The sequence below is a fragment of the Poromitra crassiceps genome (genome assembly GCF_964638095.1).
Source record: "Poromitra crassiceps genome assembly, chromosome: 1".
NCBI classification, from domain to species: domain Eukaryota; kingdom Metazoa; phylum Chordata; class Actinopteri; order Beryciformes; family Melamphaidae; genus Poromitra; species Poromitra crassiceps.
The window spans coordinates 7,881,914-7,899,439 of NC_139623.1; the positions used below are offsets into that span (position 1 = coordinate 7,881,914).

Consider the following 17,526-nt stretch of genomic DNA (forward strand, 5'->3'; position numbering starts at 1 on the left):
ATTCACATCGGGGGAAATGGAATAAATGAATGGGTTCCGAACATCAAGCCTTCTTCGTTGTTCTTATGCAGCACTCAATGCAATGTTATCGTATGTATTACATCAGCTGTAGCGAGCGCGTCAGCCAGGTCATCCGCGGTCTAAGCACCTCAGTAGCCTACAGTATTAGACTGGGCTCCTATAACAGGCCCATTAAAGTAAGAATGAACGGTTTCACTCTCAAACAACCGTATCAGCACATGAATAGACTCACCAAACTTGCTGCATTTCTCACCCCCAATAGCCTACTTTGTGTTGATATCTGCACGCGGTTATGGGATAGGTGAAGGTAAATAGCCTATGTCCATTGTCCAACAAGTTTCTCAATTCATTTCCCTCTTTGCGATGTGATAAAAGTTTCTCAGTGAGTTATAGTTGATTGCCTCACTGAATTATCTGCTAAGACCCAATTTTAGCAGCAGAATTTGATGTCCTGGCGTGGCAAGGCTGTGCGTAATGACATATCCAAAAGGAATTTTACTCTGCACTGCGCTGCGCAGCATGGAGATTATGGTGCGCTCAAGCGCAACGGGGTATTTAGCGCATAAGAGGTGCTTTTAAAAGCTCTTAGCGCAAAGTAATTGCGCGCTGCTGACGATAGGATAATGCCATCTATCCCCACGTTTTTGCGCTGAAACGCCTGGTTTAGCATGTGGCACGCCTATGCCCAGTACAATTATAACAGGCATGCGCTTGTGCGTGCCCCCAATTTGCATTGTGGCGCGTTAAACGAGCGCAAATGCTAAATTACCGCTTTTGCGAAGATGATGCCAAAAAATTATTAAAATATGTTTTGGTTTTGTTTTTCATGTCAGGTAAATTAGTGCAATAAATGCTGACAAAAACTGTGAGAGAATCGTGATCTCAATTCAGAGAAAGAAAATCGTGATTCTCATTTTTTCCAGAATCGTGTAGCCCTACCGTCGGGCTGGGTCGGTCCTGTCGGGTTCGGGCTGAAACTGAGAACTCTACTCTGGTGATGTCATACTCTGGTGACGTCCATCTCTTTTATAAAGTCTATGGTTCTAAGTGTCTAAGGAATTGAAATTCAGATTGTTACATAAAATTGAGATGGTAGAAGCTAGGGCTGTCCTCTAAAAGACGAATAGTCGAATCATCAGTCGAGAGACCTCTGAGTCGATGGAGACTCCTCAAGTCGAGCAGTCGTTTTCCTCCATCTAAATTCCAATCTTAATTTCATTTTCCTAATTTATTCTTGTTTATAGGGCTTTATTTAGGCCTATTCGTTTTTGAGAAATAGACTAAAGAACTGTTCAAGTTGTTATCCATGGAGGCTACATGTAGTTTTAATGTTTAAAAGGTGAAATAATTAATTAATGCCTGTCTCATTATTCAGACAAATCCATTATCCAATAGCCCAACGTCGGCAATTCAAAGCTTGCATGATCATAATAGTCTCTAAGGCTACGTTCACACAGCAAACCTTAGTGCTCGAATCTGATTTTTTGATCAGGTCAGATTTTTTGTGTGGCTGTTTACACAGACTTTTTAAAAGTGGCCCATATCAGACTCCAGTGTGAACAGGTCGCGGACCTGGACCTGAATGCTCAGAAGAACAACTACAACGTCACACGCAGCACACTGCTGTTCTACGTAAACCCAGAAGAAGACAGCGGTAAACATGGCGGTAGCTGATGATGTTGTTTCATCTGTTGTTTACGGTTTAATTTACAAGTTATTGTGCAGTGGAAGCCAGTGAAGACGGGAGCAGATGATAACGAGGAGGAGGAGGAGGAGGAGGAGAAAGAGAGCCAAACTTTTAATAATGGCTTTCTGTGGAGAAATAGCTGCTACTTCTTGCTAATACTTATAAGGTCTAAAACCTCACTGTCCGTCCACTGATTAGCTCCCTGGCAGCTGTCCTCCATGTTTGTAATAATCACAATCTGCCTGCTTGGTCCTCCCTCCTCCTGCCAGCGCAGAATAGTGAGGAATGTCGCTCTGGAATGATGTAAAAGTCACATTGAAGTCTGATATGGGCCAGATGTCTGTTCACACCAAAGTCACATTCCAAAACATCATATTCGAATCTGATGTTTTCCACATTTGAAAGTAGCCCAGGTCATCTTTAAAAAAGTCACTTTCAATGTGACTTGTACTGTTCACACAGTCATGAAAAAGACTGACCTGAGTAACTTAGGTCAGATCAGATTCGAGCACTAAGGTTTGCTGTGTGAACGTAGCCTTATTGATTTTTAAATGCTCCAAAATATGTCCCCATCACTCTGTTGCATTGACTGTAAATGTGGTCGAAATAATCACTGAAGTTATTCTTATTTTTATTTATTTGTATAGAATAGTCGAATATTCGTATTGGACAGTCAAATCCGATTCAACTGGCAGAATTCTGAATGGAGGACAGCCCTAGTAGAATCCTGAGTGGAGGACAGCCCTAGTAGAATTCTGAGTGGAGGACAGCCCTAGTAGAATCCTGAGCGGAGGACAGCCCTAGTAGAATCCTGAGCGGAGGACAGCCCTAGTAGAATCCTGAGCGGAGGACAGCCCTAGTAGAATTCTGTAGCGGAGGACAGCCCTAGTAGAATCCTGAGTGGAGGACAGCCCTAGTAGAATTCTGTAGCGGAGGACAGCCCTAGTAGAAGCTAAACAAGGGGGAGGACCAGGGGAAATGGAGAAAGCGTGCACTGTGACCATCGCACTTGACGATGAAGGCCGCTTACATCTGTGATCATTTTTCCTCTGGTCTTGTTCCTCTCCCGGTGGTTGGCCCTCTTCTGTTTCTGCTGCAGCACACGCTCCCTGGTGGTGCGATACTCCAGGGCAAATTCACTGATGATCTTGCTGAAGCGATGGATGCTGACCTCACGTACTGCATAGGTCGGATGGCCCAGGAACAGCAGGAAGGCATGAAACCTGGAAGTGAGCGGTGAAACATGACATCACTAAACTGGAATCCATTAGTGGTCCCACGGTACAAACCCTCTGGGTCACACTTCAGAGTATTATGTCAAATGGCATGTTGTGGCAATAAATCAAAGGTTATGTAATCGGTAATCTATTCCTGAACGTACCTGTTGATTATTCTTCGGTGTACAATCTTCAGAATAATAATTCTTTCCGCACAGTCTTTCAGGAAGTCGGAAATTTTTTGTTTCAGCGCCGGTTTCATCTCATGCTTAGCGATGACCTTGAGGTGATCCCAGGATGCTTTGCACCTTCGCTCCATCTGGGCCAGATTGTCCTGAAGCTGGTCGAAGTCCACCTGAGGACGATATGATGGACAGAATTCACCTCACACTGTTGTGTTAAGTCCACCTGAGGACGAGATGATGGACAGAATTCACCTCACACTGTTGTGTTAAGTCCACCTGAGGACGATATGATGGACAGAATTCACCTCACACTGTTGTGTTAAGTCCACCTGAGGACGATATGATGGACAGAATTCACCTCACACTGTTGTGTTAACTCTCAATTACTGCTTCAGTGGATGTCATTTGCATCTACGACTAATTATAATGAGTGTATTAGCACAAACTGATCCTGTGTAGAGCATTGGTTCCCAAACTGTGGGCTCCGCCTGGTGGTCCGCCAGAGAATTGAATTTCTTTTTTCTTTTTTTTTACAGACAACAGTTTTTACATACACATTAACCCTGAGCAGTTGCTGGATTGGGCCGATTTTCGGAAATATCGTGATATTTGGGAAACATCACAATTTTGAACATTTACTTTCAGAGGCTGCAGCAGGCTCAGTTTTAAAGCCAGAGTGAAGTTTCTGGTATCATATGAAACTAGAAGACTTAAGGAATCGATTTCTACCAACCTGAACGATGTCCTGCTAGCTTGTCAGGAAGGTATAAATAACACTCCAAACTTAGGCTAAAGTTTGGCGAGGGGAATTTTTTTTTTTCAAACGGGTCCTGTTTTTCACAGCCTAATGTTGGCAGGTGTGTGTGTGTGTGTGTGTGTGTGTGTGTGTGCGTGCGTGTGTGTGTGTGTGTGTGTGTGTGTGTGTGTGTGTGTGTGTGTGTGTGTTTGTGTGAGTATCCGTGTGTCTCCATTTTGAACCAGCTAGTAGCCTTATATTGTTATTTAGCCTTTCTGCTGCTATTGCATGGTTAAACCAGCAAATTTCATTTTATGGGGGGTATATACGCAGTGGAAGTGGTCCCTGGGAAATTTGGTTTGGTACGTAGTGGTACTTGGTCGTAAAAGTTTGCATAATCATTTATTAAAAGAAAAGACAAACCTTTGTCAAGCGGGTGATGGCTCCTATCTCGGAGTAGAGATCAGAGCTGTCTGGAAACTTCTCAACCACAATGGCGCAGGCGTGGTGCAGTAGCGACTGCTTATGAACTGTGTCCTTCACCTCTGGAACCTTCTCCAAGTAATTCAGCTCAAAGCCTTTAGCCTAGAGATGCAGGCAGACAGCAACAAGCTCATGATGTGAGACGGAAAAACAAAACAAAACATCAAACGTCAAGAGGACCAAAATTGCAGTAAATTTCCTTTTCGGCGGGGTCAGGAAAAAAGGGTCTCAATGGAGTGCGCAGAGTAGATATGCAGATTCATTAGGCTGTGATTATCACAAACCACAATCAACTGCAGACCCAACCAGCAGAGCTCAGAGACCCGGAATATATCATGAAAGACATAATCCTAACAGGAGCGCCCTTGTTCCTCTGCCAGTTTTAAATGGGTTACTGTAAAATATAAATGTGGCCATTATTTACAGGAAGCACTTGTTTTGATGCTGATGACTGGCTCTCGGGATATCGGAGGTTCAGACGCGCACGCACGCACACGCACACACACACACACACACACACACACACACACACACACACACACACACACACACACACACATACAATCCCTCCCCTTTTTCCTTCTTTCTCTCCATCTCAGACAGATAGAGCCAGGTTCAGCAGAGACCTTGACAAACTTTTTGGTGTAGAAGGATAGTGTCTGGTGCAGACAGTCAGGCAGCACACAGCACATTCTTTTACACACAGAGACCCCACTGTTATCCTCGCCAAGTAAATATGGTGGCGCGGGTGGGGGGGGGGGGGGGGGGGGGGGAGGAAACGGAGGAAGTGAGTAAAGGAGATTGAGCGAGAGAGAGGAGAGAGAGAGAGACAGCAACCTCCAGGCTATACGTCTTGAAGGTCACTCACATTAGTGCCGTTGAGGAAGTTGCCGATCGCCAGCAGTGTGGCCAGGATGTAGCGGAGTGTCTTGTTCTTCTCTAATTGGTCCATCCCTTCCTTCAGGTCCTGAAGAGGCTCTGCCACTTCCTAAAAGAGCATGGTGTCCAAATGGAATCAGGCTCCTTTAGTGACTTTAGTGACAAGATGCACGTTGTTTCAAATCCTGATCGTGAATTCTGTTTTTCTTTCCCTCTTAATAAGCACAAAGAATCCTGACTCCTTCCTATATGGTAGTGTAAGCTGCTGAGGACATAAAACATACATTCAAAAAATTGTGTGATTTCACTAGGATTTCAATTGCTAGAAGTTAGCCCAATGACAGAATGTAGTGCATATACAGTACTTGCATGTACTTGGTAATAGCACATGGTACTTTCACTCTCTCCTGTTATCTCCCCATCGACATAATACTTGCCCTGTTGCGTTGAGTCACATTTTCGGGGAGCTGCACGCCGGCTGCTCCGACAGGCTCGCCAGCCGCGGGGCACCCCTCGGCGCATTCGGCGAGGGGCTTTCACGCACAAGCATGTAAAGGCTTGAAGTATTTGTTCAAGGTGTGATGTAGCTGATACAAAGCAAACAGGAAGGAGGCTGACCTTCTCCACGACCTCGTAGTCCATCTTGAATGCCCACAGCTGCAGGCGGGCAGACAGCTCCGTGATGGAGGAGAGGGTGAGGAGGAACTGCTCTGCGCTGCCCAGGGGAATCTCAGGGCTGAGCAGCTGGGCCTCCTGGATCCTCTGCTTCTCCTCCTCTGTGGGGATCATCGTGAGGATTTTCTAGGAAAGGAGGATGAAGAGAGGAGGGGGGATGGGTGGAGAGAGGAAGACGCTTCCTGGATCACATGTAGGGTCGATATATCAAAAGTCTGGGTAACATTTGACATCATATGTCCAAGAGTTAATAGCGGAAAGAGGGGAAGCAAATTGTGTCCGGTATTTCTAGTTCTGCTTTATCGAAGATCTTTATCGAAGATCTTTGCCGTTGAGGAAGAAATCTGTTTTCCGTACAGACTTGTGACACATCTGAACTTTGCACCTCTCTTTTGTTGTCTGGCTGAAAATAGTTCCAGAGACAAAAGGTGGAGATGAATCCTCATTGTGTAATGCCAAAGGGATGCAACATTAATCATTACTGTATCTGCAGATCTTAAATCCTCCAAAACTTAAAAATTTCCAGTAAGTATGCATTTGATGCTAACCTTTAATAATCCCCTGTGATTAATTATGTGAGATCTACCAAAAGGCCAGTCGTTCAGCTAGAAAACCACATGATACGTCAACATTGCAGGCGATCCCAACTACATGAACTTTTTGAGACAGATCTCTCGTTTGGGGAAATCCGTTAGACATGTATTTTGGTGAGCTTAGTAAATATCATTCAACAAAACCGTGTTTGTTTTGGACCGAGTCAGCGGTTTTGTTTGATGGGTCAGCACTAGACAGGATTGAAAATATACAGTGCTTACCTCGATGCCCTCCTTGTTCAATGCATACTCGTCAAAGTTGAGGATGGCAGTCTTGATGGTGCGTGGTGGAGGTAAGACGGTCAAGCCAATGTTTATAGCGTTGCTGCGTTTGGAGTCCAGAACTATGATTTCTTGTCGTTTGCCGTCAACCGCTGTTTTCTGTGAAAAGATACAAAAAAAGAACCAAGAGGTCAGAGGTTAAACTTTGCACATTTGAACTGTGAAAGAGAGAAGCGCATCTCATTATCCCTAATTAAGACACTGTCGATTCACCCTGTTTACCATTTATGGTCATTCGGGTTTGGAGTATTGTCACAAGCAGGAATTCTCCACACACAGGAAGCAATGAATCAAAACTTAACTGCCAAATATGAAACAGTGGAAAGCAGAGAGCGAGCCCTTGCAGTGGGTCGGGAGAAAACTGGACTCCCCAACGACGTCTTAACCTGCTGCCAACATATTTTCAACCAGCAGCTGCTATGACAAAGACATTTCAGTCCAAAGAGTGTGCAGTTTGCAATGCTGACATTATGTTACACAGCTTCTGGGTAATGATGAAGTCGCAGTTCAGTTATCGCTTACTTCCTGTTCAATCCACTGATGTCAATTAATCAAAAAGACAGAGATAGGCTACTAGTGAAAATGCCATAAACATCACATAACAGTGAAGCACAAATACTGACCAAATATTGTTTCCGACAGCCGAAGTGAGGAGAGAGAACTTTACAGATGACAGACAGCACCTCTGATGGGGTTTGATCCATTACCTTCTCCTTCATACTGTCTACTCCCCAGCTGAGAGGGGCTTGACCTACATCGAAGACAATCTGTTCTTCCTCATGTACGGTGAGAGACCTAGGGGGGTCGCTGGTTCGGCCAAGTCTAGCGCTACAGTCGCCAACTGAACCTCTCTCAAATAACCTTAAACTTCAACATGCATCTCACCACGACAGGAAATATTAAGCTATGGGGTGTAAACTGAAACGCAGAAGAAAAGTAAGCTGAGTGTATATAAATACTGCATGGTTATACTGTAACAGCAGTAGGTCACCTTTGTAACAGACAGCTCCTTGGATTTGGACTCAAACAGCTGCTCAAGCTTGGATGTGTCCAGTTTGACGGGCTCCAGTTTGGACCACAAAGATTCCTTGCAGCATTTCTGGCTCTTGAACTGCCAGTCCGTGGGGCGCACCTCGTTCCAGAAAAGGCGGATGGTCTTCTTCTTCTTCTGGAAGAGAGGGGCTTCCCCTCGACTCAGCTGAGGCGAGGGCGGGGGGAAAGGGGCCATAAATGGTGTCATCATTGAGCCAAGCATGGGAGGAGGTGGGGGGCACCCAAACAAGGGCGGGGGTGGTGGCAGGGCAGAGTTGTATGGCGGAGGGGGAGGCGGTGGTATGAGGTCACTAGACCCCATCACACTGTCCATATCTAGAATGTCCAAGTCGTCCTCATCGCGTAGGTCTGTGAAGTCCATCTCTTTGATCCGTAGCTCCCTGGGCGCTGCCATCAGCTGATCCCAGATATAGTCAGACTCCTTCTTCGGCGGTAAGGGCGATGAGACGGCCGGCACAGCTTTGTCGCTCTGAGGCTGCTGCTGCTCTTTCGAGGCCTCGGTCTCGGGAGGAGAGGTCAGGCCCTTGACCAAATCTCCAAACTTCTCTGCCACTGCTCGGACGCTGCCCTGGTTGTCCAGATGTCCCACCTCCATTTTCCTCAAGCTGTCCTCTCTCGCCTGTCTGTGCGCCTCCAGCGTGGAGATCCTGCTGGCCAGGCTGGCCACAGATGAGTCGTGCACTTCCGTCTCCTTCTCACGTTCACATTTCTCTTTCTCCGTCTCTCCTGCTTTGCCTTCCTCCTCGCTGGGCGTCTTCTGAGCGTAGAGCATGTCCAGCATGAAGCGCTTGCTGTTGAGTATCTTGCTGCACCGGTCATCTACATCTGCCTCTTTAATGCACTGTGTCCACTGGCCTGTTGATAAAGAAAGAAAACATGGGATTTTAATGTATAATTAATTTAGCATGAGATAAATTGCCGAGGAAATGAAACGCCCTAGGGGGGAATGTTTTTCTACTGTACCCCTGAGGGACAGACTCACTGGCACAGACCTGGCACAGACTCTGTCTGCATGCCGCTCCATCAATGCCCTACAGGTGTCACTGTTGTTGAAGCATTTTAAGAATAGCATGATTTTTATTAAGAAAAAACACATTTGATTGATATTTTATTAAAAATATATATTTCTTATTATATAAAATCCCCATCCCCCATCTCTTCTAAAAAATAAGGGAGGGCCAACCTCCCTTGCCTCACTAGAAAAACCTCCTGTGAAGCACCAAATCCCTTCAGAACCCACCCTTCACCCACATCGAAACCTGCATATGTGCAATAAAAACAGTGACAAAACCGAACTTCTCATTGGCACCAAATCCACACTCAGCAAAACCAGACCCATCACTCTCACCATCGACGACTCAACCATCACCCTCTCCCCCCTGGCTCGCAACCTTGGTTTCATCCTGGACCTCACCCTCTCATTCGATCCCCATGTCAGCTCCATCATCAAGACCTCATACTTCCACCTCCGCAATACTGCTATAATCAGACACTGCCTCTCCCCCCCTGCTGCTGAATCCCTCATCCATGCCTTCATCTCCTCTCGCCTTGACTACTGCAACTCCCTCCTCACCAGCATCACCTCCCGCTCTCTCCATAGACTCCAGATGGTTCAGAACTCAGCCACCCGCCTGCTCACCCATACCCGGTCCCGTGACCACATCACTCCTGTCCTCCACTCTCTCCACTGGCTCCCCGTCAAAGAACGCATCAACTTCAAATTACTCCTCCTCACCTTTAAAGCCCTCCACAGCCTGGTCCCCCCTTATCTGACTGACCTCCTCTCCCCCCATCGCCCCTCCCGAACCCTCCGATCCTCTTCCACTGCTACCCTCACCATCCCACCATCCAAACTCAAAAGCTTTGGTGACCGAGCATTCTCCAGAGCATCACCCCAACTTTAGAACTCCTTCCCCCAGACTGTCAGAGACTCACCCTCACTCTCCACTTTCAAATCCCGACTAAAAACCTACCTGTTCTCCCAAGCTTACAACCTGCCCATAACCACCTCCTCCACCCTCGCCACCTCCATCTCTCCTTCCCTCTGTCCCCTGTCCCTACCTCACGATCCCTCAATCCCCTCTGTTTTCCATATATCCCTGACTAGACATCGTTATTTGTATCTGTTTGCTTGTTGCACTTATCTGTTGCCTGTTCCTTGTTTTCTATTTTCTTGTTTTCTGTCGACTCTTATTGTAAGCGGCTTTGGGTAATTGAAAAGCGCTATATAAAATAAATAAATTATTATTATTATTATTATCACCACAATATCTATATAATATCGATATATTGCCCAGCCCTTTTAAAATAGAATAACTGATCATTTCTTTAACATGCAATAAATACAATTAGCAGCAAACCATACCTGCTTCAATGTCGTTGGTCAATTTCTCCTCGCGCTCCTCCCTCTCTAGAGTGCTACTAGCCGAGGAGATGCTGGAGGCAGAGCAGTTGTCCTTTTCATTCACTTCCTCATTCTGTCTCTCCTTCTCACTCAGCAGTACACTGTCCTCTACATCTCTTTCCATGGGCTGCTCCCTCTCTGACCCCTCCACCTCCACCTCCACCTCCTCTGGATCCACATCTGGCTGTTCCATCTCTGCTACCTCCTCAACCACCTCCGCTTCTTCTACCTGCTCCTCTACCGCCGCCTCCTCCACCGACTGTCTCTTCTCCTCAAGCTGCTGCTCCTCTTGTCTCTCTTCCGTCTTCATGCCCGCCTGTTCATCTAAGGCTGTTTCTGCCTCTACATTCTGGTGGGATCGCGTCTCAGCAACGTCCTCTGTCTCTGTCTCCGCAGGCGACGCTGTCTCAGTCGGCCGCTCGTCTGGCTCGGGGGGAGGTACGGGGGAAGGTTCTGATACTGTTAACTCTGGCGCTGGACTTTTGGATCTGGTCTGTGGGTCAAGGTTTGGCTCCGAGGTACATTCTGTTCCTGGAAGAGAAATCAAAACAAAGCACAACAAAATGTTACTTTAGGGATTTATAGTGTTCCTTTAAATGATTCATATAGTCTTCAGAAATATTCTTGTTTACAATCAAAACAGCATAAAATAGCTTCCTGACATTATGCTTAATTGGAGTGATAAATTGTCCGAAGTTAGCATGGCGTTTCAGACCTTGGAAGTAATTTACAAAGCAGCCATCAAAGTGTATTGCCATGGTTCATGGCCATACAACATGACTGTAAGCCACAATGCGAGTGGATCTGAGAGAGTGTGTGTGTCATAGTTACAACCTGTATAAGGAAAGTAGTTTCATTTGAATCGGTGTAAAATCAGTGTATCAGTGTAACATCACGATTGCAAAAGAAAACACCGTTTTGGTTGAAGCCAAGACAAACCATCTACAAATCATTGAGGCTGTCTTCTTCAAATTATTTGACCAAATCGAAGTAATTTACGGTAGCTATCTAGATAAGTATCCACATAACCCCGCCCCTTATTTTCCTACAATAGCCGTTACACACACGCACGCACGCACGCACGCACACACGCACGCGCACACACACACACACACACACACACACACACACACACACACACACACACACACACACACACACACACACACACACACACACACATTTTTTATATATATAATTTTATTTTTTCCCAAGGATTTTAAGAGTCAAGCAGTTATTCTGCCACTTGCCAACAAAAGTCCAGCTGAATGGCATTTCAGTGTGAGAATCACCCGCCATGTGTTAATACCAAGCCCAGCATGTTTGACAGGTGGGCATGAAGAGAGCACTGATGGCCTATATTGTCTCTGCCAGCTCTCTAAGCCAGTGTTACAATCCACCCATGGCTATATCTCTGGAGCGCTAATGTTGAATAAATGCTTGGCTAACAGATCATTTACCCGATGATGTTTGGACTGGACTGGCGACTGCGTCTTCCTGTGAGATGATGGACGAAGGTGTGACGCAGCGAGACACAGAGCGGCTGGCGGGGTTGGAACTCAGACACAGAGTGATCTCTGTCCGTCCTCTGGTCGGCGTCCTGGGGTGCGTCCCCAACCCCTCTGCAGCCAGCCTCTCCACAGCCTTGTACCTGCAACACAGACGGACAGCCATCACACTGTGAGTGTAGTGTGTACACTGACTGTGTGCACACTGCGTTTTAGGCTGCATGTTCCACTGGAACATGCAATTATTATGACATAATTAGACAGTAACGTAATAAGTGTGAACATAGATTGGGCATTATTTATCTTTATTGACTTTCTTTAAAGTGGCACCAAATCCACCAATCTCACCAGTAAATTGTGAAACCTTGTAACACATTTTTAATGATTGTCATTCTTTCACTTCACTTGTGAAGGATTTGTTTGTCTTCTCTGGGCAGAGAAAGTTCTACTATCTCTGCGATTATAAAAGCCTTTCAAACCTCACTGGATCAAACCTCACTGGATCAAACCTCACTGGATCAAACCTCACTGGATCAAACCTCACTGGATCAAACCTCACTGGATCAACTCAAAGATGCAAGATGGCAAGCTAAGAACAAGCTCCTGAAAAGATGACATTTAGATACAAGGTTTTCAGCTGACAGCAACAACACATTCAGTCAAGTTGTGGTAAATGATAGTTGTGGTCAACAGAGCAAGTTCTGTGAAAGTTTGTGAAATGTTTATTTGACAGTTTTATTACTGTGTAATTATGGAACAATGGAGTAGTAATCTTAAGTATTATTGAAAAGTCTCATAATAAAAGTTATTTCCTCTTCTTTGTTGAAGCTGCCAAAGTGCTGTTCAACATCTTTGATTATTGCTCAGCTGGTAAAGGCCTACATATATCGGAACACAATAAACTACAATCACAATGAATTGATTTGCACATTATTTACAACTCAAAGAGATGTATGTTACAATTCACAAGATTGAAAAGGGTGAGGGAGTACCTATGAAGTCTAAATACTGTATGATACATTGGAAATACCGCACAATGTGTGCATTTGTATAAACAGACACAACAGGCACACGCACGCATCCACGCACGCACACACGCACACACGCACACACACACACACACACACACACACACACACACACACACACACACACACAGACGCACGCACGCACGCACGCACGCACACACACACACACACACACACACACACACACACACACACACACACACACACACACACACACACACACACACACCAGATCCATGCCAAAATGCAATTACACACCTTGTCCTGCTAAGTTTGGGATGTCTTAATGCTGAGCAGGCCTACTGGGGCCCTGACACCTATAAGTCAGCCTGAGGCTACATCTGCTATCAATTTCAAAAGCAGATCTCAAAGCATTCACAAACTTCCTCTGGCTTTTATGCTCTGTATTGTCACCACTGCAACGTTACTGTGAACCTATGAAAGCAAACTCACCTATCTTCTCTGGCTTGTCTTGCGTCTTCCCTCTTGTCTGCATAATCTCGACTGAGAGGAGAGAGATGAGTGAACGAATAAGAGACAGATCATGTAAGCCTGTATTTCACTGTGCATATAAATCTATATATAATTCATGTTTGCTTTGCATGCATACAGTATCAAATGTATCTGATGAGCTATCGGACTCAATATGACGCGATGTGATGAGGATCAAACAGATCAACACAATAGTCTCAAATTAGACACCTAAGCCTTGCAGCAGAGTCTGACATCCTGAAGCAGCCTTTACATGACCAAGAGAATAAACTGCTTCAACATGTACTGCGTCATCTATTGTATTGTATTATTACTGTATTTTATGTCAACCTGCCCTGGGACTGCAGACGGAAACTACTGTAGCAAATCGCTATAATCTGGTGCAAAGCATCTTTTCTCTTTGAGATCAATGCTATCTTTTGGACATGGGCCCTGACAAATAAACTTGATAAACAAAGCAAAACAAAACAAGGAACATTTGCATTTGCCCGTCTACTCTTGCTTTGATCCAATATGTCTACCTGATGAGCCTAATGAAAAAGAGATAGCTCTTATCAGACTCCTGGGAGATGGAGCCAACTCAGTATTTCATCCAACACACATTCCAACATCAGACAGCTTACCAGTGCAGTATCTCTTACATCCTTTCTTGGCTGTACAGTACAGTGTTGAGAAACCATATTATATCTCTCTGATATGAAGCCATGTGGTGCAGGTGGATGTGTTTATATCTCTGATATGAAGTCATGTGGTGCAGGTGGATGTGTTTATATCTCTGATATGAAGTCATGTGGTGCAGGTGGATGTGTTTATATCTCTGATATGAAGCCATGTGGTGCAGGTAGATGTGTTTATATCTCTGATATGAAGCCATGTGGTGCAGGTGGATGTGTTTATATCTCTCTGATATGAAGCCATGTGGTGCAGGTGGATGTGTTTATATCTCTGATATGAAGTCATGTGGTGCAGGTGGATGTGTTTATATCTCTCTGATATTAAGTCATGTGGTGCAGGTGGATGTGTTTATATCTCTCTGATATGAAGTCATGTGGTGCAGGTGGATGTGTTTATATCTCTCTGATATGAAGTCATGTGGTGCAGGTGGATGTGTTTATATCTCTCTGATATGAAGTCATGTGGTGCAGGTGGATGTGTTTATATCTCTGATATGAAGCCATGTGGTGCAGGTGGATGTGTTTATATCTCTGATATGAAGCCATGTGGTGCAGGTGGATGTGTTTATATCTCTGATATGAAGCCATGTGGTGCAGGTGGATGTGTTTATATCTCTGATATGAAGTCATGTGGTGCAGGTGGATGTGTTTATATATCTCTGATATGAAGCCATGTGGTGCAGGTGGATGTGTTTATATCTCTGATATGAAGTCATGTGGTGCAGGTGGATGTGTTTATATCTCTGATATGAAGTCATGTGGTGCAGGTGGATGTGTTTATATCTCTGATATGAAGTCATGTGGTGCAGGTGGATGTGTTTATATCTCTCTGATATGAAGCCATGTGGTGCAGGTGGATGTGTTTATATCTCTGATATGAAGCCATGTGGTGCAGGTGGATGTGTTTATATCTCTGATATGAAGCCATGTGGTGCAGGTGGATGTGTTTATATCTCTCTGATATGAAGTCATGTGGTGCAGGTGGATGTGTTTATATCTCTGATATGAAGCCATGTGGTGCAGGTGGATGTGTTTATATCTCTGATATGAAGCCATGTGGTGCAGGTGGATGTGTTTATATCTCTCTGATATGAAGTCATGTGGTGCAGGTGGATGTGTTTATATCTCTCTGATATGAAGTCATGTGGTGCAGGTGGATGTGTTTATATCTCTGATATGAAGCCATACGGTGCAGGTGGATGTGTTTATATCTCTGATATGAAGCCATACGGTGCAGGTGGATGTGTCCGACTCACTTGAAGCGGTTCCTCTCGTCCCTTTCGATCCGCTGCAGGCGCTCCTCTCTCTCCAGGCGTCTCCTCTCTCTCTCTGCAGCCAAAGACTCCTGGTGCTGTCTGTAGGAGGAGGTCAGCAAGCCCCCTAAAGCAGGTCTGCTCGCCAAAGACAGAGATCAAATGTGAAACCATGAGTGGTTGTTCTGTGTTTTGGTAGTAAATTGGTTCAAAAGGGAGTTCTATATGTAAGGGAGAAGGGAGAGTAACATTGTCTCATTTAGTTGTGGAAAAGGTTACACACTGACCTGTCAGGCTTGGTGTCTGGTGTAGAGTTAACTGAACTGGTGAAGTGATGGATGGCTGTTGTAGAAGCCTGGTGCCTGCCAGGGTATGGAGTGCCATTGGTGCTGATTCTGTTAAAAGAAGGGCACAATTGTCTTTTCTTTTTTTCCTCCTAACACTAATTTGTTCCATTTTAAAACAGGCAGGTGTTTCGATGTGGCCGAATGGGTGATACCCAGTGACATGACAAAGTGTTAGATAGTGACACTTTCCTTTCCAGTGTCATATTCGAGGACCGTTCACACCAAGCCATGCCCGTGTTGAAGAAAACAGCACAGCTTTTTGGCCAGGAGGGAGCCAACCGATGTGAGTAACCTTGATATGTCATTTTCACTCCCATTTGAACAACCCTGTGAGGGAAGCCATGCCAAGACAATCTGTGCCTTTCTCTGAAGGCCATCTGCAGGTGGCATGCTCATCCCTGCCTGCGTACGTGGAGGCAGTCCGAGATGGTCAATATTAAAGTCAGGCAGGCTGCAGGCTGGCAAGGGTTCAACGAGGCAATGATTCACTATTGAGAAAACCCTGCTTCTTTTTGGGGAATTATTTGATGGCTATGCCAAATGCGATTTGTAAATCATGCACATTCTGTCCCAGAACAGTTTGCATAGCACAATTCATGAAAAACACAAAACATAAATAAATATTGTCTGCATTGTCCTTGCACACACTTGGAACACTTGGGCTCGATGACTGCTGGCCTTACCTTTCAGCCCAGCAGGGCTTTCTAGCGGTGTAAGACGTATGGGACTTGTTTGTACGTGATGCATCTGTCTGACTGCAGAGAGATGGCACAGTGAGAAGAGAACGAGAGGGACAGTCAGGTCAGGCTGCCCAAAGTCACAAGGATATGCAAGTGTTAGTCACAGAGACAGGATAGTGAGACAGTAGCCGAAGGTAGGAGGGCTGCAAGACACGACAACAGAGCGGACAAGATGATATCTCCGTCAATCTTACCAACGCAGTGTGTTCTATAGAAAAGAGTGAAACCAATCAAAATCCTCAGGACTGTTTGAGGAGCTCTCATTGGCTCACTTGCTATTGTCCTCTGCATTTACGCTTTAGATGGGATCAGGGATACACGCTGAGGAACTGCTTTGCCAGTCCAGATTTAGCAGGACTTTACTTAGTATCCTGTTTCTATTGCAACAGATCTCTATGCACAAACATGAACAACTAAGCGACAGTCAGTTGTGATTATGTAGCTCTTTATGCTTGGAATTCATTGATGGACTTGTCTTGGATTAACTGTGGTGCAGTGCCGCAATGAAAGGCAGATGAGCAGTAAATGTCAGCAAAATGTAGTGTTTTCCACAGGGACATCTTTCTTTCCAGCAACTGAGCAAAGGAAGTCATATGTCTTTGTTCAAACGTTCTGCAGCTTCTTTCTCTATGCCATTGGAGATGACAGATGCGACATAAATAAATGACATCTGATGAGAAATGGATCCGTTTCTGGTCACTGTGACCTTTAATAACTCAATGGGCCAGGATTAGAAACAAAACTAGATTTCAACTTCAACTAGTTAGAGATGTAACGGTATGAAAATTTCACATCACGATTATCGTGACAAAAATGATCACGGTTATCGTATTATCATATTATTCGTTAAAACAAATGCTGAAAATGTTCAAAAAGTACTGAGAGACTCACTGAAATCATTTTACAACGTTTTATATTGAAAACTCAGACCCAAAAAGGATTGATACACTCACTGAAATCAATTCTCCAAGGCTGCATGTTTGCATCTGGGAGACTGTTGCCAACTTTGGTTGATGATGGACAGTATTTACCATGTTTTCAAAGCACTGTAATCACGGTACCACGGTAATCATGGTAACATGGTTTTAATGACAATGAAAATTTGAAACGGTACGGTTATCGTAAGGAATTTTACCACGGTTATCATTTAAAACCGGTTATCGTTACATCCCTACTTGTAGTATTACTGTATCTTTGCTTTGACTCTGAAGATGCTTTACAGTCAGGTACAGCCGTATCTTTGCTGGGTGTACAGTGAGCTACCTGGAC

General features: G+C 44.9%; 1 protein-coding gene across 1 annotated transcript in view; it reads right to left on the reverse strand.

Annotated features, from left to right (window-relative positions):
* Nucleotides 1–17,526, reverse strand: part of fhod3b (formin homology 2 domain containing 3b) — a gene marked incomplete at its 5' end in the record, with an annotated part of 199,442 nt that overhangs the window by 9,407 nt on the left and 172,509 nt on the right. Inside the window, 13 exons of the mRNA XM_083639893.1 lie at nucleotides 2,739–2,931; nucleotides 3,090–3,280; nucleotides 4,270–4,431; nucleotides 5,198–5,317; nucleotides 5,827–6,009; nucleotides 6,699–6,857; nucleotides 7,750–8,666; nucleotides 10,177–10,746; nucleotides 11,676–11,866; nucleotides 13,205–13,255; nucleotides 15,174–15,308; nucleotides 15,458–15,565; nucleotides 16,201–16,272. Coding sequence (XP_083496019.1) covers nucleotides 2,739–2,931; nucleotides 3,090–3,280; nucleotides 4,270–4,431; nucleotides 5,198–5,317; nucleotides 5,827–6,009; nucleotides 6,699–6,857; nucleotides 7,750–8,666; nucleotides 10,177–10,746; nucleotides 11,676–11,866; nucleotides 13,205–13,255; nucleotides 15,174–15,308; nucleotides 15,458–15,565; nucleotides 16,201–16,272 — 3,052 coding nt within the window. The remainder of the gene's footprint in view (nucleotides 1–2,738; nucleotides 2,932–3,089; nucleotides 3,281–4,269; nucleotides 4,432–5,197; nucleotides 5,318–5,826; nucleotides 6,010–6,698; nucleotides 6,858–7,749; nucleotides 8,667–10,176; nucleotides 10,747–11,675; nucleotides 11,867–13,204; nucleotides 13,256–15,173; nucleotides 15,309–15,457; nucleotides 15,566–16,200; nucleotides 16,273–17,526) is intronic.